The 25,978-nt window shown below is 38.3% G+C and overlaps 1 protein-coding gene across 1 annotated transcript in view; it reads right to left on the bottom strand.

The window, feature by feature from the left end:
• Window positions 1-25,978, bottom strand: part of LOC117303093 (E3 ubiquitin-protein ligase UBR4-like) — a 134,122-nt gene that overhangs the window by 27,001 nt on the left and 81,143 nt on the right. Inside the window, exons 70-91 of the mRNA XM_033787171.1 lie at window positions 25,360-25,438; window positions 24,056-24,202; window positions 23,321-23,495; window positions 22,258-22,402; window positions 20,758-20,843; window positions 19,688-19,775; window positions 17,986-18,179; window positions 16,746-16,985; window positions 15,343-15,481; window positions 13,647-13,772; window positions 12,361-12,483; window positions 10,162-10,346; window positions 9,327-9,432; window positions 8,712-8,894; window positions 8,371-8,455; window positions 7,747-7,874; window positions 6,754-6,886; window positions 5,954-6,162; window positions 5,409-5,591; window positions 4,548-4,629; window positions 2,286-2,459; window positions 888-1,009 (exon numbers count right to left, since the gene is read on the bottom strand). Of these exons, the coding sequence (XP_033643062.1) occupies window positions 888-1,009; window positions 2,286-2,459; window positions 4,548-4,629; window positions 5,409-5,591; window positions 5,954-6,162; window positions 6,754-6,886; window positions 7,747-7,874; window positions 8,371-8,455; window positions 8,712-8,894; window positions 9,327-9,432; window positions 10,162-10,346; window positions 12,361-12,483; window positions 13,647-13,772; window positions 15,343-15,481; window positions 16,746-16,985; window positions 17,986-18,179; window positions 19,688-19,775; window positions 20,758-20,843; window positions 22,258-22,402; window positions 23,321-23,495; window positions 24,056-24,202; window positions 25,360-25,438 (3,132 nt within the window). The remainder of the gene's footprint in view (window positions 1-887; window positions 1,010-2,285; window positions 2,460-4,547; window positions 4,630-5,408; window positions 5,592-5,953; window positions 6,163-6,753; window positions 6,887-7,746; window positions 7,875-8,370; window positions 8,456-8,711; window positions 8,895-9,326; window positions 9,433-10,161; window positions 10,347-12,360; window positions 12,484-13,646; window positions 13,773-15,342; window positions 15,482-16,745; window positions 16,986-17,985; window positions 18,180-19,687; window positions 19,776-20,757; window positions 20,844-22,257; window positions 22,403-23,320; window positions 23,496-24,055; window positions 24,203-25,359; window positions 25,439-25,978) is intronic.

Below are 25,978 nucleotides of genomic sequence, written 5' to 3'. Positions count from 1 at the left end.
TTTATTAGATTTTGAGGTCTCGAAACCAAGCATGTGAAAGCACACAACTTTGTGTGACAAGGGTGTTTTTCTTCCATTATTACCTGGCCACTTTGATGACCAATTGAGCTCAAATTTACATCTTTTAACCCTAACAGAGTGTTTCATAAGGTAGGTCTAAAAAGTCATAAAAAACTTCCAACACCCATCTTAAAAAGTGTTTTTTCTTTATTCAAGAGCCTTGGTGGTTGCGTGTGCTTATTTTATTATAATCATTAGTTCCTATTTCTTGTTCCTTTTTTCAACTGAAATAAGAAACAACCATAACAAAAAGTAATTTCTAATAAACAAATAAATCTCTTCCTTTTATCCAGGCAACTTTTTTATTACAAAAAGAGATGCCAACCACATTTCACTTTATAGTGTTTTTCAGTTTTCTATGTCACTGTTCTTAAAGAAAAAAAGGAAACCAGATTCACAATTTCTTATTGCTCAGATTAAAGGCGGTGGACACTATTGGTAATTACTCAAAATAATTATTAGCAAAAAACCTTACTTGGTAACGAGTAATGGGGAGATGTTGATAGTATAAAACATTGTGAGAAACGGCTCCCTCTGAAGTGAAATAATTTTCGAGAAGGAAGTAATTTTCGGCAAATTTGATTTCGGCACCTCAGATTAAGAATTTGAGGTCCCGAAATCGAGCATCTGAAAGCACACAACTTTGTGTGACCAGGGTGTTTTTTCTTTCATTATTATCTCGCAACTTCGACGACCAATTGAGCTCAAATTTTCACCGGTTTGTTATTTTATGCATGTTGAGATCCACCAAGTGAGAAGACTGGTCTTTGACAATTACCAATAGTGTCCAGAGTCTCTAAAAAGGATTGAAATCTTAGCGGACTTACAGGATAAATGATGCTACACAGCCTCTCAAAGATGAAGACTGGAGTTCGCAGGTCATCTAGTACGTAACGCTTGACAGTGTCTACACAAACAGCCATGAAGGCTCTGGTCTCCGACTCAGTACCTGTGCAAACAATCAAACAAACAAAAAATTGCAAAGGTCTGACACAATGAAGAAAATGATGCCCCAGTAAAGAAAGGATGAAACATAAATGATGCCAGTTGCAATTCTCCCTCAACATTAATTATCAAACCATATTCAGAAGTTTCAAACCATATTCAGAAGTACTGAGACATCATCAGTTTTAAAATGGGGCAAACCTTTGGATGTATATTCTTTAAATAGTTTACCAATATTTCATTATCTCAACAGACCCCTCTTCTGCAAATGTATTGTTATTTTTTTTTAACAGGATGTTTTTTAATTAAACTTGAATGCTCAGTGGTGTAGTGGTTCAGACACCTGCTATAGCATACAGGGGTCATGGGTTCGAATCTCACCCATGTAGCCTGTGGATAATCCCCCCTCCCCCCCCCAAGGGATTCTGAACACACCCAGTCTTCAAGTGTATCACACATAGGTGTTCAGGTCAAACAACTCAATCAATGCACTGCCTCTACTAACGGGCAATCTCAGTGGTCTAAAGGGAAGAAAGACGTCTGCTATAGAATGGCAAAGGTCATGGATTTGAATCCCATCCAAGTACAACATGCTTGAGGATTTTATTCACAGGAATCGGTAAAGTACTGAGTATGTAAAGCTTTCAGACATTGGATTAATGATTAAGGGTCAAACCAAATAATGTCAATCAATGCAGTTGTGAAAGAATATTTGTTTTCAAGAGGAGATGGTGACACTCGTATAAATGATTTGAGGCATTGCATGGTGAGGTATCAATATATATTTGGTTTGCGGTAACACCATGTGTGTATCTATGTACTTGCCAGGTAGAGTTTGTTCTTTAGAGAACTGTTTTGCTATATATTCTAGTACCGGGGAGTAAATTTTTATCGGATTGTTCGGGAGACTGCTCAGTTCTAAAAAGAACTGTCCTGCTTTTTAACTACTACCTGGACGGAAGGTATAGAAAATTGGCTGGGACTACTACTTTAGCTTACAGGGTCGGTATTAATTGCACTACCACGGATTGAGTTCTAAAATTGGTCTCAACGTTTCGACTAGTGTGCTCTAGTCAACGTCAGGCATGTCAGGAGACTGAATGGTGACACTTCTTTAGGCATAATCTGATAATAGTCCAAAAGTAGAGAAAAAACTATCAAGTGTCGTACACACCCTTGGACCAAATAAACATAAAAACAGGCACGAGTTTGAGTGACAGTAAACAGATACATAAATCACTAAATTGAATGATATATAAGAAGATGAGATAGCATCTTACCTGTAGTCATGTCTTCCAGTAGATCCAATAGCATCTGTTGAGTCTCATCAACAAGTTTAGTTCTTTGTACAACCAGCTTACGTAGTGCTAGGTAACCATTCAGTACAGGACCAAGTAATTTACTCTTGTAGTGACGCCTGATGGTATCCACTTCCAGAAAGCCTGCTAGTAGCTCTGATCATCAACAAGAGAAATCACACTCATTATTTTGTTTTTAAATGTGATGAAAGTCCATTTGCTTTCATTTCAATTAAATTCAGATACACATTTATTTCCATACTTTTATGAAAAATACCGATATAAACATACAAAGAATCAAGTTAAAGACACTGGACACTATTGGTAATTGTCAAAGACCAGTCTTCTCACTTGCTGTATCTCAACAAACGCATAAAATACCAAACCTGTGAAAATTTGAGCTTAATCGGTCATCGAAGTTGCGAGATAATAATGGAGAAAAAAAAAAAAACCTTGTCACACAAAGTTGTGTGCTTTCAGATGCTTGATTTAGAGACCACAAGTTCTAAATCTGAGGTCTTGAAATCAAATTCGTGGAAAATTACTTCTTTCTAAAAAAATACTCCACTTCAGAGGGAGCCGTTTCTCACAATGTTTTATACTATCAACCTCTCCCCATTAATTACTCATTACCAAGTAAGGTTTTAAGCTAATAATTATTTTGAGTAATTACCAATAGTGTCCACTGCCTTTAAAGTAGGAAGACTATTATCCTAACAGAGGAGGATGTAGACCCTTTTTCTTTACAAGCCCAGCAATCTTGGTAGTCTAGCTGGTATGACACTGGTCTAGAATTGCAAGGTCGTGGGTTCGAATCCCACCCGACAATGCCCGAGTAATATGCATGTGATTTTGTTTACACAGAACTCAGGTAAGTACTGAGTATACAGTGCTAACGGACATCGGTGTATATGGGTAAAAACCAAAATGAATATTCTTTATCCCCGATGCAAAATTAACATCTATTACATGTAAGCCTAAGCTTTGGAAAGAATGGAAAACAAACACAGAACTAGATCTATCACTGATCTATCAGAACTACTTTGTCAACAAATACACCACCACAGACAGGTACCAATTTAAAACCATTGGTGAAAAGGTACCACTTTAAAACCATTGGTGAAAAGGTACCAATTTAAAACCATTGGTGAAAAGGTACCAATTTAAAACCATTGGTGAAATGAAGCAACTAGAAACACAAGGGAGTCCCTTGCCTGGATTTGAACAGAAAGAAACGAGTAAGTAAGAGGGGCTAACATGGTTGATTATGGAAAGTTGCTATTCTGGGGAAGGCGTAGGGGAGAGGAAGGTGGAGGGAAGGTTGAGGTAAGACTATTGTGTTTGTAAGCGATGTATGAAGTTTTGAATGGTTTGGAAAACAAGAAGTAACTTGGCATGAAAACTTGGCTCCTACATTGTACATTTATAGTGGATGATACCCATGCCTACATCTTTACTGTGAAGGGGTCAGCCCTATTTCAGTCCCTGGAGTACGTTGGCCACGTGCCCCTGGGGACAGTTGATTTGGGTCGCTAGCCCAAATCAGCTAAGTGTAGACCTCACCTTGAACGGGCCGCCCGGCCTTAAAGTTGGGAGATATCTCATAACAAAAATAAAGTTACTAAACCTAGTAAACTTCTGGGTACAACCAGGTGTACAAATCGTTTAAGGAAAATAGCCAGGCTCCTCCCAAAAGAAATGTACAGAAGCCACTAGTATACAAATATTGACTGCTTCGAATGCTATGGTTTAAACTATGACTCCCGAGGTGATCCCCGGAGCGTTCTATTTTCCCGAGGTGAAGCCGAGGGAAAATAGAACGCTCCGGGGATCAGAGAGGGAGTCAAAGTTTTAACCATGTTGCACGAGTAAAAGCAGTCAATATTTGTTTATAACACCCCAAACATTTGTAAATAAGTTACAGACCTGAATGCTACAATCCACGGACGACGCAAATACAGATTGCAAAAACTTTTACTGTGCTGTGCTGCATGTAGTGTCATGTAATCCGAAATGGTTACAGACTATTAATTTATCATCCTCGTACACGCAAAGGACGTCTGGGTACTGCACGCCGTGTGCTAGTCTTCGGACTAGCGCACGGCAAACCGATGCGCTATCACATGGCCGTCGTCTAGTAAAACTAAGACATATCATGTGACGCGCTCTAAACCAATGAAAAGGCAGAATATTGGTAAGGGGTGTTAAAATTATAGATACATGTAGATCTTAATGTGTACATACCTGTGAGCATCTTGAGGGCATAGCCTTGTGAGAGGTCTGAGCTCAAGGTAGTCTCCTCTAGGGCCAACAGGATGTCAATCTCCTACACAGACATCAAAACCAACAAAAGTCAATAACTATACAACTCACAACAAGCGACAAGTGGAAGATGTCACCCATAAATTATTAGAGCTTTTACATATTGTAGAGAAATGGTTGCAATGATACACATTTCTGTGCAAACAGAACGTAATGTTTTTTCTTTATCTATTTAGAGACCACTCATTTCTGTACAATCATCACAAAACGCCCAGACAGTTGCTAATATTGTCAGTCAATATGCAAAAAGAAACAACATATTAATTTTAGTTTTGTGTTTAGGAATTGGGATACTTTATTAACTGAAAGAGTATTTTGGAAGACATTCAGCTGTAACGATTCATGTAGGTTTCTTTTGTGTCCAAATAAGGTGTAAAGACAACAGAACCAAAAGTTTAATAATGAAATAAATAAATAAGAGTAGATAAGAGCGCCGAACTCAAGCTCTGATGCTTCTGTTCAGCAGAGTGTGGGTTCGAATCCTGGTTGTGACACTTGTGTCCCTGAGCAAGACACTTAACTATAATTGCTTCTCTCGGCCCAAGGTAAGTGGGTACCTATGAGGCAGAGATGGTTCTTGTGATTGGTTTAGCCGAGTAGCGCATATACATGTAATTGTTGCACAGGCTGTATACTCCCAAGGAAGTTGAGATGGTTTAAGGAATGATTTAAGGCCAAGTGACCAGGGGTAATAATGTTGGAAGCGCTTTGAGAAATCCTTGGGTTTGAAAAGCTCTATATAAAAACTGGTTATTATTATTATTAATAACATAATGAGCTGACCTGAGTGATGAGTGTTCCAATATGGAGAAGTAGTCCCTTAGCAGCGAGGTACAGCTTCCAGTGAGGGGCTTTGGTTAATCGTTGATAGAGGGCCAAGAACTCCGATGCACTCTCTCCACTAGGACCAACTTCATCCAGGTAGCTAGTCAAGAGATCTAACATCTGCTGTCTGCGACTAGAGACCTAATCATTAGAACATCAATACCACGTATCAATTACAGCTACATGTATGTACATGTAATACTCTATACAGTGACTTGTCTTTAGGGAAGGGCACCCGTGGACGTCCCCTGCTCTGCTACAAGGATGTAGTAAAAAGGACCATCGGAGCAGCGGGCATACCAGCAGATTAGGAACGCCTGGCCCAAGACCGACCTGCTTGGCAGCAGCTGGTCCGACAGGGCCCTAGGCAAACATGGGGGAAGACAATACATGGGAATGGGGGAGAGGCCATAGGGGACATGGATTGGGAAGTACGAAGCAGGTCATTTAAAAACATTGTTGTTAAAATAAGAAATGAATTAAAATAAAGTATGAATTCTTACTTGGCAGAGAGACTCCACAATGTTACAAGCCACCTGTCGAGCAGCTCTAGATGAAGGAGAAAACAAGACACCTCTAAGCCAAGCTTGACCTCCCAACTGTAGATTATCAGGTGATCGTTTGACTCCTTGTTTCCAACGTCGAGCGTATTTCTCCATCAGATACTTCCCTCTAGTCTCCTGGTGGCTCGTCTGGGTCTCCAGTGTGTCTCCTGTTAATATAGATACGGACAAGACGCTTAAAGGCACTGGACAGTATTGGTCATTACTCAAAATAATCAGTTATTGGCTCTTGCACTACTCGATGTATAATACATTTATGGATACAATTCATAAAGAGAGTTTATCCTTTCTGATTGGTTGAGGGGAGATCACATGGCCTTGTTTTAAAACGTGGGATATAACGAAGAGCGTTTAAACAAGCACGGGTGCACAAGCTTATCCAGTTGCTAATTTATGCCTAATGCATTCAATACACACTTGTACTCATTGTAAAATCTGTAGGTACAAGCATTTACGTGCAACCTTTAAGCGTCGCATGCAAGTTGTCCCTAGGAAAAACTGAGCCAGAGGACGTGAAAGGAAATTAATATTAACAGAAACGTTTTATAAATTGTCCAACATTATTAAGCTTTTTAACAAAACTGTCATCTGTAAATAAAGAGCGACTAGTGACCCGGTCTTAACTAGCAGTTTAAAACCTCACATGGTCGTAGCCGCGTGATAAAGCTTTATCGCACATCCGTGCTGCCATTCTTTTATTCCCTTATAACAAATTAAAACAAAATAAAATAGAAACTAACGTGGGGCATTTGCAGGTATACGTTGCTTCCACATACTGTAATCTACTCCTTGTTGAGCAAGCCATAGACGCACATTGATGTAAACATCTTGCCCTTCAGGTTTGACGTTACTCAGATGTTCTACATTCTTGTCCTGAGATACAAACATAAAATACAAATGTCAAATACAACCAAGAATAAAACCGCTCCCTCCAACAGAGCTGATTACCTTACATGTATGACGTAATAATAATAACAATAATAGTGGCTTCTTATGCAGTACGCTGACCAAACACTCAGTGAGGCACAAGGCGCTTCAATATACAGTATTTTCCTGCAAGGACGATGTTTGAATTATGAGACCTACTCCTTTTACATAGCCAATAAAACCAGGAACACTGGGGCGAACCCCGTCTCTTTTCGATAAGTGCACTGGGTTCTTTTTCGTGCCTTACACAACACATGGGACCAACGGCTTAACGTCCAATCCGAAGGCTGAAGCATCACGGTTAAGTGTCTTGCTTAAAGCCATTATACACTTTCGGTAAACAGTATTGTCCAAGGCCCACACTTTGTGTATCACAACTATATATACAATAACAAACCTGTGAAAATTTAGGTTCAATCAGTCATAGGAGTCGAGAGAAAATAACGGGAAAAACCCACTCTTGTTTCCGCGCGTTTTGTCGTGTCATGACATGTGCTTACTATAAATCGGTAATTCTCGCTAGCGAGAATGTTTTCTCAAAAAGTAAAGCATTTCATGGAATAATACTTCAAGAGAAGTCTTTCAACATTACCTTCTGTAAACCCTGTTAATTATTTGTAAATCTGTGAACCTTTTTTTTTTTTTCTGTACCGACAGTGTATAATGGCTTTAAGGACACAGGTGTCATGACTGGGACTCAAACCCAAACTCTAAAATCAGAAACACCAGAACTTGAATTTGTTGCTCTCAACCGCTCAGCCACGACACGCCACATTGACTCTGAAGGGCTTATAACCACAACTGACCTTGTTTTTCTTGCTTGATGGAGCAGCTGGCTTGACTAGAAGGTGAAGGATCTTCAGGCATGGGAGGGTTACATTCTCCATAACAACTGGGCTGTGGGTCTTGACTGCCATCAAAAACAGCGACATCACTAATAGAGGGAAAGGAATTGCTCAAATAATTACCATTGGAACTGATCACAACAGTTTTTAATAATGTTTTCATGGGGTCCCCAACTTGTTATTGTTGTTATCTTTGCAATATTGTTTATTTGTTATTGTGTAGCCTATAGTGTGTACTGTATTGCAAAACAAAGTGAATTTCACTGTATGTATGTACATGTATGTGTTATGTGTGTATACATATCTGTGACAATAAAATTAATTATTGACTGTGAACGATTACATTCCTCATGGCAACTACATGTAGACTATGGGTCTTCACAAAGTGACAACACAATCACTTCACACAAACATGTCATAAAAATACATCATTTAAAAGTGAAACTTTAAACCCATTTAAAATTCTAAATGAACCCTAAGAACTTGAGTTCTTTGATTTTTAAATTTGGGAATTGTTTTTAAATTTTATTAAAATATCTTATTTTGAGTGATTATTTGAACGACAGGTGAAAATCTTTTACTTACCACACTTGAGTCTCTTCTCCCAACAGGAATCATCTCGTTCAATAGTGTGGACCAGAAGTGCCATCTCATTCCGAACTGCACCAGCCTAGTAAATTGAATTGCCATTTTGAATTTTACTAAAATTTACAAACTTTATTTTAGCATGTAAAAGTATTTTCGTGACATTGTTTCACTTATTTCTCAAAAACTACAGCACCTCAGCAAGTAATATTTCAGGGGAAGTTTTCTACTATCATTATCTTCAACCATGTTAGTTTAATGTAAATCTGTGGACATTGTATTTTGTGTTAGAAAAAGTACCAAAATCCTTTAAGTAGCTGAATTAGCTACCAGTTACCTACCAGGTCAGGATTGGATCTATAACCCTTGAGTGCCACTGTGATTCGTGCCATCAAGATGTCATTCAGGACATGAGTGGCCTCCGAGTTGTCACGAGTCAGTAGGGCCAGGAGCTGGCGTACTTCACTACGGAAGCTTGGCGCCCCACGGCGAAGATTATATTCAACTAACTCCTGGATCAAACCCTTTTGAAGAATTCAATATGAAATTCAAAAAGTTATCAATAATTCATTATTTATAGGATTTGAATCTTTGCATGGTGGAAATACGATTGTAGTAAGGTTTGTGGCAACACCATGTAATGATAATCTCTAACTGAGTTGGGGTGGTTCTGAAAAGAACTGTAGGTTTCGACTCGATGTTTCGATCAGTATGCTCTGATCGTCTTCTGGAGAAAGCTGGACTCTGATGCTGCATGCTGCATAAGTACTGTGGATGCGGATTAGCTGGGTTAGCTTAAACGTTTTTTTTTTCTTCTTGGGGTTGAAATCGATAACAGATTAACAACGGAAGTGCCCTCCATGGTGGACATTCCTCATACTGTAGGTCACACAATTCTTGATAGCTTATGAATTATTCAAGTTTCAATATGCATTATTCAAGAGTTATGATATTACCTGATCAGCAATGATGCGTCTAGTCTCTGCATGTGAAGCTAGTCCTCTTAGGAGTGTCACACAGTGCTCAGTGGCAGCAGCTGCACATCCATAGCACCGTCCTTGGCTGAAAAAACAGTAACATACGTTAACATTCATGAATATTCAGATATTCAAATATAACCACTAGTCTCTGCATGTGAAGCTAGTCCTCTTAGGAGTGTCACACAGTGCTCAGTGGCAGCAGCTGCACATCCATAGCACCGTCCTTGGCTGAAACAACAGTAACATACGTTAACATTCATGAATATTCAGATATTCAAATATAACCACTAGTCTCTGCATGTGAAGCTAGTCCTCTTAGGAGTGTCACACAGTGCTCAGTGGCAGCAGCTGCACATCCATAGCACCGTCCTTGGCTGAAACAACAGTAACACTCATGAATATTCAGATATTCAAATATATTCATTTGCTTTTGTAGACAATACTTATTTAATTTAAAAGCTGTAATTTTATATTCTACTACCTCGGAGTAGATTTTCAGAACACATTTTCAGTCCTGCTTTTTAATTACTACCCGGGCTGAAGGTAGTCAACCGGCCGGGACTACATGTACTACTTTAAAGTGGATCTTTATTATCTCAATGGTTGGACTAGCTTGCAAGTAAAAAACAGACAACCTCCAGAAGTTGTCTTTATAAATAGTTTGATGAAAAGGCAATACCACAGTCTGGGACAAGTGAAATGTATGCAACCTAAAAAATCCAAAATAATTTGTTGTTGCAATTCCACCTAGATAACATTTTGATTTGACACAGCTAACATATGATACTCCTTTGTATATTATAACACTTACTTTCTCTGAGTGAGTTGACAGCTTGGTACAGTGACAGCCATTGCACTGGGAGACGGTGATGGATGTGGACTGGTTAGCGGTGTAGCTACAGGTGTCATCCCTGAGCTGGGACTGATTGACTTTAAGGCAACATCACGTTGACGGCGATCATACTCAACAAGTTCCTTGCGAGATGCTAGAACTTTCTGTTCGGGCAAATCAATTGACAAAATATTAATCCATATAAACTAAACATTAAAACTTGATTGTGACTCACACTTACATGTATATTTAGGTGTTCGGGCCAACAGCCCGGAACACCTCTCATTTTTGTTCGTTTTTTTTTTTCTTTTTCTTCATACTTCTTCTTCTTCTCAGCGTCCCTTGTCCGCTAACAAAAGCACTTTTCCCAAACTCATATGAACTTGAAACTTCACACATAGTTAGCGATTTATTAGGAGAATAAACCGTGTGAGTTACATCATGATGACGTCATCAATTCTTGAGTTATGAAAATTCAAAGTTTATTAATTCAAAAAATCATAACTTTTGATCTACATGAGGGATTCTTACAATCGAAACATCATCGGAATCGTCATTGAAAACTCCGGAAACGCCCCACAGACATGACCCCATTTTGATGTTGTCTTCTGGCTCAAAAGAGAGGTTGAAAATTTCAAAATTCACGTCTAAAGAACAACGTAAATCCCCATTGGTATGTGCATAAACATTGCACGTAGGCATACACACAACGTGTAGTGTATTAGCGGTGCAGCAGAGTCACGCTCCAGTGATCATCCATAGAGCGCGAAAAAGCTTCATGAAGAATAGTCTTCGTTCAAGGCAGTTAAAACATACATGCCCCTTACAGTCTTTTCTACAGTCGTCAATATTTCCTATGTTCATATTTCCTAAACTACATAAGCTATTTTGACAATCTATACACCATATGAAAGGGCTTTACGTACTTTACAGAAATGGATATGTTGGTGAACTTTCGTTGACCTTTTGACCTGTTTAAACCGGAAGTGACTGTGAAATGATTTGAAAGGGCGTTGTTTATTGCCTTTTAGGTTGAAATATACATCCTTTGATGCATTACCATCACAGCATACAAGTCTGGCAAAGGTCTGGTTTAAAACAAATATTACCGATGACGTCACCAAACATACACTTTTACTAGATGACGTAATCATGTTGTTTTGACAGTTTTTGCAATTTGAATCATTTATTACAAATCTTGAGAACAAAGCAAGGTGTAATACTTGTTTTTTAATCCAGGCTTTTACTCCCGGATACCAAACACCTTGAGTTTGTTCACAAACTCTCAATCTCTAATTTAGATTTACACTTCATTTAGATTTACCTCTATTGACCACTTGCACACACGTCACACGCAATGACTGTGCCACACTCACCATTTTGGCGGTCAATACGTTTTTAAGTGTAACTTCACTGAATAACGCACAGTGACATTGACCACCAAAGCAGCGCATCAAAGATTAGTCTGATAATGACATCAGGTGAATTGGGTCAATAAAGAAAGACAGGCTTCAGAACTTACAAGTTACTTGGCAATGGAGACAAAAGGATCATTCAGAAAAGTTAAACAAGCATTTGAATAATCAAAAGACATAATTATGGTTTTTAAATTCATGTAAATTGTCGGACCCGATTATTTTGATGATTCCCACAAATCTAAATTTTACATCAACTCCAGAATTGTGCTTTAGTTCTGTTTTCTGTCATTTCTGATTAATTGCTTTTGAACTAAAAACACTTGTTTGAAGGATATCTTTTTTTTACCGGATGTTCTGTTAGAGAATTTCCAAAATTCAAGGAGTTCAGAACACCGCTGCTGCTCTTCATGGCCTACATGTATCTTTTGTCTTTATATCTGTCCTCATCGCTCTTCTGGGCAATCCCTTCTGACTCAACCCACCTTTTTCCACCAAATTCTATGGTCAGAGAGCAGTCCACTTCATTGCACCATCGTTGCGGGTACGACTTACCTCTCCATATTTGCCAAGCTGACTCTCTTCAGATTCTCAAGGGACTTTTGAAGACTCGTTTCTTTGAATCTTTCTTTTGTAACAATTGCTTTTAGTATACTTTTTCATTGTTTTATTTGTTGTGTTGCACATAGAGGCTCCTGCATTATTCGCCATATAAATGTCTTATACTATTATTAATATAAGATATGAGAGTTTGGGGAATTACCTGAATGATCTTGCTGAGTTCATCAAAGGTACCTTTGCAGTCACCACAGTATCGTTGAGCTAGTTGCTGGATAGTCTTGTTGACATTAGCACTACTAGAGCTACTTGATCCAATAAGACCATCCTATACAGTCAATCATCAAAAATGCATAAGGTTAACAAGTAGTACCGTAACTCATACATGTTCATGATTGAGAGCCAATTTTTATTTTTTCTGTTTTTAATATTCCACAATGCAACAAAAAACATACAAATACAATAAATCACAGAAAAGCAACAAACAAAAATCAAAGAAAAAAAAAACGAACTCTCACTTGTCCATTCATTATCACGCTATCACCATTATTAAACTTTTGCTGTTTACAATCGTAAATAGACGATAACATGTGTAATAGTCTACTACATGTATGTCTACGCTTTACAAATAAACCAAATGTAGAACTGTCACAAGGGGGGGGGGGAATACCCGAACATCACTGTTTTATACACATTTTGGCACACATGATTTCAATCCACTTTTTTCTGAGCTCAATGATGTGTGAGAGCATGTGAGCTAATGTTCACTGAAATGTAAAGTTATCAACAATTTATGCTTGGCAGAAAAACACCAAACAAACACACACACAAAACCAAACTAGTTAACAGAAACTTTTTACCCCCAGTCCTGTTTTGTGGAGAACAATGTTGTTGTGTCGGTGCAAAAACATGATTATGTAAAAACATAGAAATTACGACACATGTATGAATAGTGCATCAACAAAATTTCTCCCTTGAAATATATCGGGTGAACACAAAACTTCAGCACCAAGATGGAACTTTTGCAAAGAGACTCTCTCGTGACCTCGATGACCAATTGAGCTTAAACTTTCACAGGTTTGATTGTTCATGCATATATGATTGGATCACATAAACATGAACACTGTGTGTGACTATTTAGTCAGCTCTACCAATCCTGACCTTTACAAAAAACTCCTATTGAATCATTTCAAAACATTCCTATTGAATCATTTCAAAACATTCCTATTGAATCATTTCAAAACATTCCTATTGAATCATTTCAAAACATTCCTATTGAATCATTTCACAGTGCAGCCAAATGCTGAGTTGTGTTGAAATTACAACAAGAAATACATGGCAAAGAAACAAAATATTACAAATAGAATAAAAAAACTATACGTATCCAAGCCTTTACAAGCATGGCCAAATGAGTATGCATAGCATTCTGTTGCAAGCTTAAGCAATCTTAAAAAAAAAAAAATGATGTTCGAAGACAATTTAAAGAGTTACCTGAGGTTTGTCTTGTCCAGACTCATGCACCCTGATGAGTAGTGCCTCAAGATGAGGTTTATGTGAAACCAGTTGACGATAGACACGATCAGCTTTCTCAAGGAGAGTGCTGATGGTAGATGTAGCCTGTCAAGAAATGAGGTCGACGTCAATACACACTAGTACACTATCATAGTATGTATTAGCAAAGGTTCACTTGTTGAACTAACTTGTTTAAAGAGGTATATTGGTAATTACTCAAAATAATTTTAAGCTTTAAAACTTACTTGGTAACGAGTAAAGGACAGTTGTTGATAGTATAAAACATTGTGAGAAACGGCTCCCTCTGAAGTATAGTAGTTGTCGAGAAAGAAGTAATTTTCGACGAATTTGATTTCGAGACCTCGACTTTGAATTTGAGGTCTCGAAATCAAGCATCTGAAAGCACACAAGTTTGTTGGACAAGGGTGTTTTTTCTTTCAGTATTACATGTATCTCGCAACTTCAACGACCAATTGAGCACAAATTCTCACAGGTTTGTTATTTTATGCATATGTTGAGATACACCAAGTGAGAAGACAGGTCTTAGACAATTACCAATAGTGTCCAGTGTCTTTAACCAACAAACACCTGAGAAATAGCCTCCATTTCATATTAATAATTACCATACATAAAAAGCGCCTAATACCTTTAAGAAAAAGTCTCTATGCACTCACAAGAAAGAAAGAAAGAAAAAAACATTGATGACTTGAACATAAATGTTTTGAAATGCGAGACAGTAATAGCTTGTTTGATACATGTACATATGAAGAGTGAGAATGTTCCATAAATGAGGTCTAGCACTCATCAGTCTACAGTCACCATATGATTTGGTGGTCAGAGTATTGCACAGCAAGTTTTCTTGAAGGCATGTATATGGTGAGCAGATTCATTCATTCATTCATTCATTTCTATTAAAAAAACAACTAGCAGCACAAAGCTGAATTATGTGGCATTACCAGGTTAAACTATTAATAAAAATTGCACCACCGCCTTCAGGGGTACAGTGATGTAGGTACATGTACTTTAAAACAAAGATGACAATAAATAGAAATATAAATTTGATATACCACTAAGTGGCACTATAAAAATGCACAGGGTGTTGTGGGAACCCTCTTATACATGTACATTGAAACGATTTCAAGTACATGGGAGCAATTCCATGGCTACAACGTTAGGAGGAGATAATGAAGAGACCAATAAAGTGATTTCATACATGTACATACCTGGAGTGTTGGATTTATGTTTTAATACAATAATGAGACAAGCTGCTGAGTTTGAAACGAATCAAAGGTTCTCAAAACTGTAAGTCAGGCAATCCATAATTGAATCCTTTCTACGATCATTGAATTTAACAAAAGATAACAAGATGCTTTGCCACAACATGCTTCGAATTCATCATCATCCTTCGTCCTTGGACGGAATAGTTTGATGATGAAGTGGTGCCAGGTTGCTTTATCCCTCATGAGTTGTTGGGTCTCATTTTGATTGAGATTTGTGTCTTTGGTGACGGTGACTGTGTAGCTCATTTTTCTCTTGCTGCGGTTTGGATGTCCACCAGAAGGATTCCAGAGGATCAGGTGCGACATGGGTTACTCAGCTGTATGCAAACTTAGGATTAATCATACAGCATTTGGACTGCAGGATAAAGCATACAAATGTCAACAACTCTACTTACCTTTTTCCGATCGTCTTCATTTTCGATTGGATCCACAGCACAGCAGGCTCTTGCCGTCAGAGTGTAGTCAAACTTAGCATACTTGCAGAAACCACAGGAATTACACAAATACGGATCTTTCTCATCGTAGTTAATGCCTCTGAACAAACAGAAAAAAAAGTCGTCAATCTCAAATGTGTTACTTTGTTTCCTCATTTTTCCCGTTTTCACACAGAGGAAACGAAACCTAACATAAAGATAAAAAAGGACTGAAGGGAAAAGACCAGTTATGAAATGTATCACATCATTTTGGTTGTTAGGAATTCCAACTCAACTTCAAGTTAAAATTAATCTTTTCCCATATGAAATGTTTCCCCTGATGGAGCTTTGTATACCTAGACACAGCAGCTTTAACTAAACGTTATTTGTGCTTTTTGAGGCATTGCTTGGTGAGGTATCAATGTATAATATTTGGTTTGAGGTAACACCATCTGTATACCTACTTGTTTTGCTATTTATTCTACTGCCGTGAAGTAGATTTTCAGAATTCAGGAGACTTCTCAGTGGTGAAAAGAACTGTCCTGCTTCTTAACTACTACCTGGCTGGGAGGTAGGAAATCGGCCGAGACTACTACTTTTGCTTAATCAAGAACTTGGGCGTTGAGAACAATATAAGTACTCACTCCACGGGAGTGAAAATAATAACAGTTCCCTTCATCCACTAAGCGAAAATAGTAGTCCAAGCCAATTTAATATTTTCCGCACAGGTAGTAGTTAGTAAGCAGAACAATTCTTTTCAGAACTGCATTCTGGAAATCTGCTTTGCAGCATTAGAATAAATTAGCAAGACAAGTTCTCAACAAAACATATACACAGCAAAGTAGATATACACCTGGTGTTACCGCAAACCAAATGTACATGGATACCTCTCCATGTATCGCCTCACCAATCACAAATAACGGTTTGTTAAAACTCTTGCATTTAGAAATACAAAGCTCAATGAGAGGAAGTGTCGTGGCCAAGCGGTTAAGAGCACCAAATTCAAACTCTGGTGTTTCTGATCAGCAGAGTGTGGGTTCGAATCCCCAGCCATGACACTTGTGTCCGTAAGCAAACCACTTAACCATTGCTTCATCCTTTGGATGCGACGTTAATCCGTTATCGAAAAGAGAGAGGGTTTGCCATGGTGCTCCTGGATGTGGCTGCTGAATGCGCCGTAGCACCTTGTAAACCCTTATATGGTGCTACATACATGTAATTGGGTCTCACAATTCATAACTTTAATAACCTATCTTTCTTAAAGAAACTTAATATACTTATAAGCGCCTTGATACCTTGTTTGTAGATACGAGCACTATATAAGACTTTCCTAATATTATTATTATATTACCGCAAACCATGTATAATATGTCATTTATTATCACCTGCACTTGTGGCACTGGAATACATTCTCTGAACAGTTTGGACAGACTCCCGGGTGGGCCGGTACCGATGCACTACAACGAGGGCATTGTAGGGTCTCAGCTAAAGCAGTTAGGTTATCATAGAAGTCAGCATACTCTATCATGAGATTAGCAGCTACGATGGGTAGAGGAAACTCAACTTTCAACTCTGTCTGTCCCGCTGCAAGCTGACACTTCCTTGCTTTGTGCCACATTGTAGGCCTGAATACAAAGATATTATAATAATGTAAAGTAATTATTACTAGGTTCTTGTATTTCTGTTGCCAAACGCCAGACAGAGATAACGGACAATTCAAACAGTTTCTAACTAAACAAACAACAATCTTTTATTAACAATTTCAATCACTAGTCTATCTCAATCAAACTTCTACCATCGACTGAACATGTTATTCCGCCAACGCTACCCATTTCCGATGTCCTTAACAAAACAAGTCTATTTTTAGTAACGACACAAGTTCATCTATTCAACTCATTTCCGGAGTAACAGTTCCCCAAGAGTTCAACACAAAATATCCCATTGTCCAAACTCCCCTGGCATTATAAACCTTGCTCTGGCGGCATGGTCGTCCGGCGGCAGAAGTCTCTGTCACAATAACGTCACACTTTGTTTGGCAAACCAAGTACCTTTGTTACTATTCCTGTTTATTTGGCACCTTAAGCTTGAAACCTCCCTAACCAAATCTGCGCAGAGGCTGCTAATCATTCACATCAACAATCTCTACACTCACAAGTAGCCAATTTACTCCTGGGTGATGAGAAGCAATTATGGTCAAGAGTCTTACCCAATTATGCATACTCCAAAGACTTGGATAGTACACCTTGGATCAATATTATGGAGGAACAAATATATACGTGCAATACAATACAAATAGACCCTTTGCATGTGACGTCACATGCTCAGAAAGAAATGATTGGACAATAACTGTTCTTTGTGCGTGAAAACGTGCGCGCCAGTGTAGCATTTATGCAAAGGGCCTTTAGGTATTTATATACGCCCCACAAAGCGCTTTACAATTTACGATAAACACAAACAATTACACCATTGATTGGGTTATTACATTTATATTATTGCTTTTATGCTTTAAAGAATTGAAGAATGGCAGACATTATTCCTATTCATTAAACAAAACAATATCCCTGGACATTTGTTAAATTTATGTAAACATCTGACGAGATTTATAACAGGGTAAGAGGGACTTACTTGTTTTTGAGTTCCACGACTGACTGGACTGTGCGATTATTGTAGTAGATGTTAATGGTGTGTACCATCTTGGTCCGCTTGAGATCGCTGATACGTAGCGCTACCTTAGCGATGGTATGGGTACCAACTAACTTGACAATCTGGGAGTTAGCAGTGTAACGAGAGTCCACTTTCAGGGTGGTCAGCTTCAGATTCTGGGTATCAAAATAATAATGTCAGTTAATACACATGTGTGTCATGAAACAATAAACCTAATCACATAAACTCACCCTTTTTAACCTGTAATAACCTTTTTTGTTTCCTAACCTAACACTTACACATGTACAGTACAGCTAATGTATCACACCTTAAGGATCAAGTCTCCTTCAGTAGCGACTGACTAAGAATAGATTCAAATCACACCTTGGGTAATATGAGTTTAGAGCAACCCACTGGCCATGGCCATGACTCCCTATTTGATTTTTTGATTTTTATTAGAAATGAGATAATGCCTAAAATCACCAGGCTGGACGGTCACTTCAAGGTGGGGGCTACACTTAACTGATTTGGGCTGTCCACCCAAATCAACTGCCATCAGGGGCAAGTTGCCACCTAAACCTGGGGCTGTAACAGGGTTACCCCTTCACAGTCCATGAGGATGTAGGCATGGGTATCATCCACTAGGAGCCTGGCTGGTAGAGCAGAATACATTACCTCTCCATCTTTTTACATAGCAATTATGGTTAAGCACAAGTGTCATGCCAGGGTATAAAAACCCACACTCCACTGATGACAACACCAGAGCTAAGGTTGGGTGAACCAGACCACTTGGCCACGACATGCCACTTGTTGATCAATGTCATTCTAACGAACTGATATGATAGCATCAATATGCTGCCGAGCAAATTAAGACTGCATCTGAATCAAAGACACAGGCCTGATACTTCACAGAGGCAACAAGGGCGATTGACTCTGTGCCCCCTGTTCAATGCATTGGTGCCCTTGAAACACTTCAGTAGAAACTTACAAATTCCGCATAGGGTGACCTTTTACCGAAGAGAAAATGCCTTGGTGCCCTTGCCCTTTCTAAAACGAAGAATACAGCCCTAAGACAGTTGACTCTACACCATGTCACCAATTGATGTTTGGCCAACTGTTGTTTGACCTTTTTTATTCTCTAATATTCAACAAGATGTACAGCGGCAAGATGGAAATATTCAAGTAACAAGGACAACCCATCTACTACCGTGTGTCTCAAAAAGAAAACTATTCACTTTTGAAATGGCTGCTGAATAAAAAAATATATTATTCTGGTGAAAAAGGTTTATATGTATGGATAATGTAGCTTATGGATTCAACTTTCATATGACACGAAAAGTCTGTAAATAATTTATGCTTGGTGGAGCACTGTCACTGAAGAACAAGTAGCCGTAATCTTAGATTGAATTATGTAACCTTCAAAGGACTTGCCTCTCACAGATTGGAAGGCTAATTCCTGCGCAACCTAATTTTCATACCCTTAGCATAAGTGAGCAGTGCTCACCCAATCATGACTTATTTACAGACTTTTTGGAGTCTTATGAAAGTTTAGCCCATAAGCTATCCATACATGTACATCTAAAACTTTTCCCCCAGAATCGTATATTTTTTATTCGGCAGCCATTTCAAAAGTGTATAGGTTTTTTTAGACACCCTGTAGCTGATTGATTGATTGTTTACTTACAGAGAATGGAACCTCCGGGTTGTTACAGACCAAGCATGGGTCACTCTCCAGGAAGTAACCATCAAACTGGACCATACCAGACAGCATGCTATAGGAAGCAACACATTCATATATCAGGTACATGTATATCAAAGCAATCAGTCACCAATTATTGCTTGTAGAATTCTGCACATACATGTAAAGTCCGTATAGTAAGGTTCTTTAAGGGCATGGTATACTTTTGGATACACCAACTTGATGTATCCTAACATACATGACATATGCATTAAATATTAAACCTTTGAAACTTTGGGCTAAATTGGTCAATGACGTTGCAAGAAAACAACAAGAGAAACCAATGAAAGAAAAATAATTGTTTGTTTTCAGATGCCTGAGAAATTTGTTTTGTGTAAAAAATTATCTCTTTCTCCAAAACTATAGAACTTCAAAGGAGTTCCTTTTCTAACATTATGTACAATATTAACAACTTTACAGCGCTCTTTACCAAGTAAGTTATCCGGGTGTTTCAATTGTTTAATGTCACCAAACGTTACCTATAAGAAAGTGCATAATTTTTGGTTATGCAGACAAAGAAGTTCGGCCTTGTAAACAGCCCCCAAACAAAATAATTGCAAACAATTCAACACCGAGGAACCCCTTCTCTTTTTGATAAATGTAAAAAATTCTTTAATGTGCATAAAGCCTTGTTCATACTTCTTGGGAGTGTGAATGCTCAACTCTCCTGCGAATATCGCAGTAAAAAACAGAGTTGTGACGTCATATTCACGTCAAACTCGCATCGCATTCGCATTCGCAGAAAACCGGGCTGTACATGACACACGGGACCAACAGCTTTACATCTAATCCAAAGGAGGCATCAATAATGGTTTGGGGTCTTGTTTAAGGACACATCAAGTGTCAGGACCGGGACTCAAACTCATACTCATACTCTGCTGATGAGAAACACCAGAGCTTGAGTCCAGAGCTCTTATCCCCTCGGCCATGACAAGCCACATAATGGGGACAAGCAGCTGCAGGTTGGAGAACAGGTGAGTATGAGAGCCACTTAAGACAAGAATGGAAAGACTTACTTGTAGATAGTGGAGTTAGGATGATTTGCAAGACTCTGATTCTGTGTCTTTAACAAAGCTGCAGCTTTCTGGACATACTGCTGAGACTGTTAGGAATATCAAAAAGAGAAGTAGAACTAAAGTCAATTATTCCAGACAAAAAACAAGTACATTAACAATGAGGGTTTTAAATAAACTAATTAAATTTAGGCCAGGGCTGTTTGTTCTAAAGGAACCAGTGCCTTGCATCGGTCGAGTTGGTCATTGAAAAGCGTTTTCCTTTTACGTCGAAGAAACAGGGTCAGACATTTTATGTGTTAGTTCGTGGCGTAAAAGGAAAACTGTGCAATTTCGAGTGATACTTGTGTGGATCATTACACTCTACTTTGAAAATATCTTTCTAACCATACGCATTTCACAACAAAAAAACGATTACAAATGCTTCACTTTTCAAAGACCAACTCGTCCAATCCAAGGCAACATGTTCCTTTAAAGGGGCTATGTACTTTTTGCTAACACAAAACACAATATCCACAGATTTACATTAAACTTACACAGTTTGAAGATAATGATAGTAGAAAGCTTCCCTTGAAACTTTATTTACTGAGGTGCTGTAGTTTTTGAGAAATGAGTAAAACAAATAATTTTCGTCTCAGGGAGCATGTCAAATGTATTAACCAGTTATGCTACGGTTTTTGTATAATATCATAACTGGTTAATGGGATTTTACATGCTAAAATAATTTTCGTTTTCCTGTGACGAAAAATACTCATTTCTTAAAAAAACTACACAACCTCAGTTAGTAATATTTGTAGAGAAGCTTTCCACTATCATTATCTTCAAACCCTGTAAGTTTAATGTAAATCTGTGACCATTTTGAAAAAGTACATGTACAGTACCTAAATCCTTTAAGCCTTAGTTGTTAATATTGCATGTTTCAATGTACTGTATTTGAGCTGTGAAAAATATACAACTTAATAAAGCAACACTAAAATGATGTATACAATACTGAGTATAAAGTGCTTATTATACATGTAGGTGTAAAGGGTCAAAACCGAAACCCTGGTACCTGCCTGCCATACACATCCATTTAGAATTGTGTATGGGTGTTCACTCTCTCTATGTAACTACGCAAAAGCTTGCCCCTAATCATGTAATGTAACATAGCAACTGTCTTGTTAGTGTTAGGAATTCAATTTTAAGTGGTACATGTAACTTGTGATCAATGTACTAGACACAATTTAAATTTGACTTGCAAATGGCTTATAGACCTTTATCATGGTGCAGCCATCTTGATTTTCTTCCCATTCAAATCCATGTAACCAAACCGAGGCTGGGAGGTGAAATAGTCTGGTTCCTTTTTGTACAATGAGAGCTAGCATCTATTACTGCAATTAGAAACAAGCTACATGACCAAGCTGGTGGCAGCATGATAATGGTCTATTGGAATGCAGCTTCCTGAACCCATGACAGAGTCAAAGCAAGGAGTGTCTTAAATGTAACCTGTCTGTGACCTTTCACCTTTTGAGCACTGTATGGAGCCTTGAGAGAGAAGTAGCCCAAGAGGTCAACAAACTGTGCAGCTTTACATCCATAGCTAGATAACTCTGGCCATAGTTCCCACATCAGCTCCAGTAGTTGCTCTTGTTGAGAGAACTGTGAACTCCTGCACAATAAATATCACACAGAGTAAACATTAAATACAGCTTCTGTTATAAATTATCACACAAGTGCAAGTGGAATACTGAAAAATATAGCACTTCTACTTTCCATATCCAATGAGGCCGAAGGCTGAGTTAGGTATGGGACGCAGGCGCGCTATACTTTGTTTGTATTCCCTGAGCGTGAGCGTGATAATGACATTATCTTCAAGAAAATTTCAAGCAATGCAAACTTGTTTTGAACTAGTGTCTGGTGGTTGCCTTGTTTTTGCTGCTGCAAGTGAAACTCATTGTTAGTTTCTCAATCCTTCATAAAGATATTTTTTACTAGAACCCAAATTTTTTGCTACAAGGTATTATATGTGGAGCTACAACATGTACGTTTTGAACTAAGAGACATATTCCTTTATGGCACCATGGTTAACAAGGCACTGTGGTGCAATATGCTGCTGATCAGACAAGGAACAATATGGTGAACCCGTTCTTTTTAAGATGAGTGCACTGGGCTCTTTGACGTGCATTACGGAATACACAGGACTTACAGCTTTCTTCCAAAGAACACAGCAGTAATGGTTAGGGGCCTTGTTAGGAACTGGAGTGTCACAACCCACACTCTGCTGATCACAAAAACCAGAGCTGAAATCCAGTGTTTTTGTCCGCTCTGTCACAACATGCCACAAATGGAGATCCTGCAGTCGATTTCACGAAACACAAGTTAAGACGAGTAACTCGCCCTAACCTAGGATGGGTTCAATGCGTCTTAACTTCGATGGATAAGGAACTGAACTCGTCCTAAGATTAATCCCAAGTTAGGAAGAGTTTGGTGAAATCGACGGCTGGCGTTTTGAGAGTGGCAACCACAGGGGCTACACCCTGTCATATTTGACCCCTCAAATGGCAACCGGATGTTAACGCTGACTTACCTGAAGATATGCAGCAGTAATCCATGTGCCTGCCAACGCACTGATGTATTGTTGGATTCCAGTAGATGTTGTCTGATGAAACGGGACAGTGTATCCCTTCCAGCGAGACGATTCAATTGGTTGATTAGAGACTGACAAAGGCTGTCATCATGACGCTGGCTTTCTTCTGAAGATTCTAGGGGAAACATTGAATTATTCACCAAGCAAACATACATGCTAAGTTTAGACAAATCTCAGACACAAACAACATCAGCCAAATCGCAATGTAATGAGTATTGCTTTTGCCTAGTATCAAACTTGGTCAGACAACTTTTGCTTAGCTGCAGCAAAAGTGCTGCTGCTTAACAAAAATGAATGCAATTCATGACAACTGAGCGCTGCCAGTAGATCCTATCTCTTGGATTTCATCTAATACTGTTTCATTATACCAATTTATATCTAACGATGACAACAGGAATAAAAAATACACAAAGATTACATGAAATTTCAACTGATAAATACTTTTTGAAACTTAAAAAAAAAGGGGGAAAACAACTAACACAATTTGTTGGCAACAGCTCCCATTTCCCCAACTTCAGGAACCCTACAGTCCACTTTTCTCATGGGTTCCTGTTTGAGTTTGTATACCTACCCACCCACCCACCCACACAATTAGAACAATAATAATAACTGTAATTAGACATGTAATTAAAAATTAAAGCAACATTTCACCATAATGATAACAATTTTCCATACTTTTTTCTTTGTTTTTATCCTTGTCTTTCTTGTGTTTGGAGGATGATGATTTTGAGCCACAGAGGGCGCATGTCAACAGCTGCAGTAAGAGCGGTGAGACTCCCTCATCAAGGAAGAAACTTGCTTGCTGGAGGCTGGATAAAACAGCTGAAGAATAAACAACAAGAAGGTGAGAAACATATTTAATTTGTGGTGACTAAGAGAGTAACTAAGAGAGGCGAAGCCGAGGGTGCCATTTTCCCTCGAGGGTGTACAAAAACCATGGACCCCAGTCACAACGTGCAACAATTGTTTTGTTATACCTTTGTATAATTGTTATTCCTCTTCTCAAAGTTCTGTTGTCATCTTCAAACATTATTACGACGGACTATTCATTGTTTAATAAGCAGACGAACGAGAAACAATTCCCTCGAACTCGCGGTTGTTTCGTACACAGCACGAAATCGACCAACGCTAGGAACGATCAAGGTGATGTACACCGGTGTACATCACTTTTCATGTTACCCGGCCCATCGCGAGCCATGTAACATGCGTTTTTGTTGCGCGTCACATGATTGGTTCTTGACCAATCAAACTTCACAGTTTGTTACCGAGGTAAAACAATGTAAATTGTCTGGAACATTGAGTCTATCAGTTCTTCTCAGAACAACCAATCACTCAAAAGAGATCTGTCTACATGGTGTCACTACAAATTTATAATGTTTATTGCCTTTCCACCATGAATGCACACCTTCAAGTCTTAAGAGTGTAATGCATCCATTCAATGTTTATTGCCTTTCCACCATGAATGCACACCTTCAAGTCTTAAGAGTGTAATGCATCCATTCATTTCATTGAGCCTCATCAGAGTCATCTAGAACTTAATGATGTGTTGATGTAATTTCATTTTGATAAGAATTTTTAATTAGACTAATTAAGGTTACATTACATTACATTAAGTGTACCAATGACTTTGGGTGAAAAACAGGAACAATTTCGGCTCAGATTGTTGGTGATTATATAAACATGTTTTAATAAAAATAATCTATTAATAATTATTGGTTATATCTGGTCCGGTTTGTTTGTTTGCTGTTGGTTTTTAATACAAACTAAAGTCAGGTTTATAACTTGTGCACTTTGCAAAAGCGAAATAGATTTTCCTGTACTACATGTACAACAGAGAAAAAAAGCATGGTGATTGTTTGCATGTTTAAATAAACCACAGTATGTTCACTTTCTTGTGAGGTATGAACCAAGATCTAACTGAGCTAACTTTTATGGCTTCAGGTTTTACAACCTTCATGCCTTGTCTTGACAATTCTTACATTCATCCTTGTGACAAAACTTCTGCCAGTTCAGAGTGCGAGATGCTGCAATCTCTTGACAAGCTTTCAGATGCTCGATCTGTTGAAATAACAATCAAAACAAACTCCAAATGTAAATCAACTCATTCAGTGTAAGTTAAAATATAACAAAAATAAGTAAACAATAATTCTTTCCTGTAATTTAAGTAAATTCAACAGCTTTGTTGAATTGCATGACTTGTAAGAAGAACAAAAATGCACAAAACAAATACATTTACAGCATTGTTTTAAAGCCTACCCTTTGTTAAGCATGTCTTGAAACTAAACAATACTTCTTTATCAAAGACAACACTGAGAATGTTAGAAACAAGACACAATACAAATTCTGCAGAGTAACATTTCTAAAGTTTTGTCTGCCTTCAACTTACAGTCATCATTCAACTCTCAGTTCTCAATTTCTCCAATGGTTAATGAACTTATCATACACGCTTTGTAGCCACACACTCAGTATGGAACAGTATTCATCTTCATATTCGTCAAGCAACTTATACACACTCATTCAACTCTCGCTTAAAGACTCACTTTTTGTTGCTTGAGGTTTAAGTGATTAGAAACGCCAGTAAAAAGCACTTTAAATGTG

The sequence above is a fragment of the Asterias rubens genome, chromosome 19 (assembly GCF_902459465.1).
Source record: "Asterias rubens chromosome 19, eAstRub1.3, whole genome shotgun sequence".
Taxonomy (NCBI): domain Eukaryota; kingdom Metazoa; phylum Echinodermata; class Asteroidea; order Forcipulatida; family Asteriidae; genus Asterias; species Asterias rubens.
Note: the sequence above shows the minus strand (reverse complement) of the source record. Positions and strands in the feature narration are given on the sequence as shown.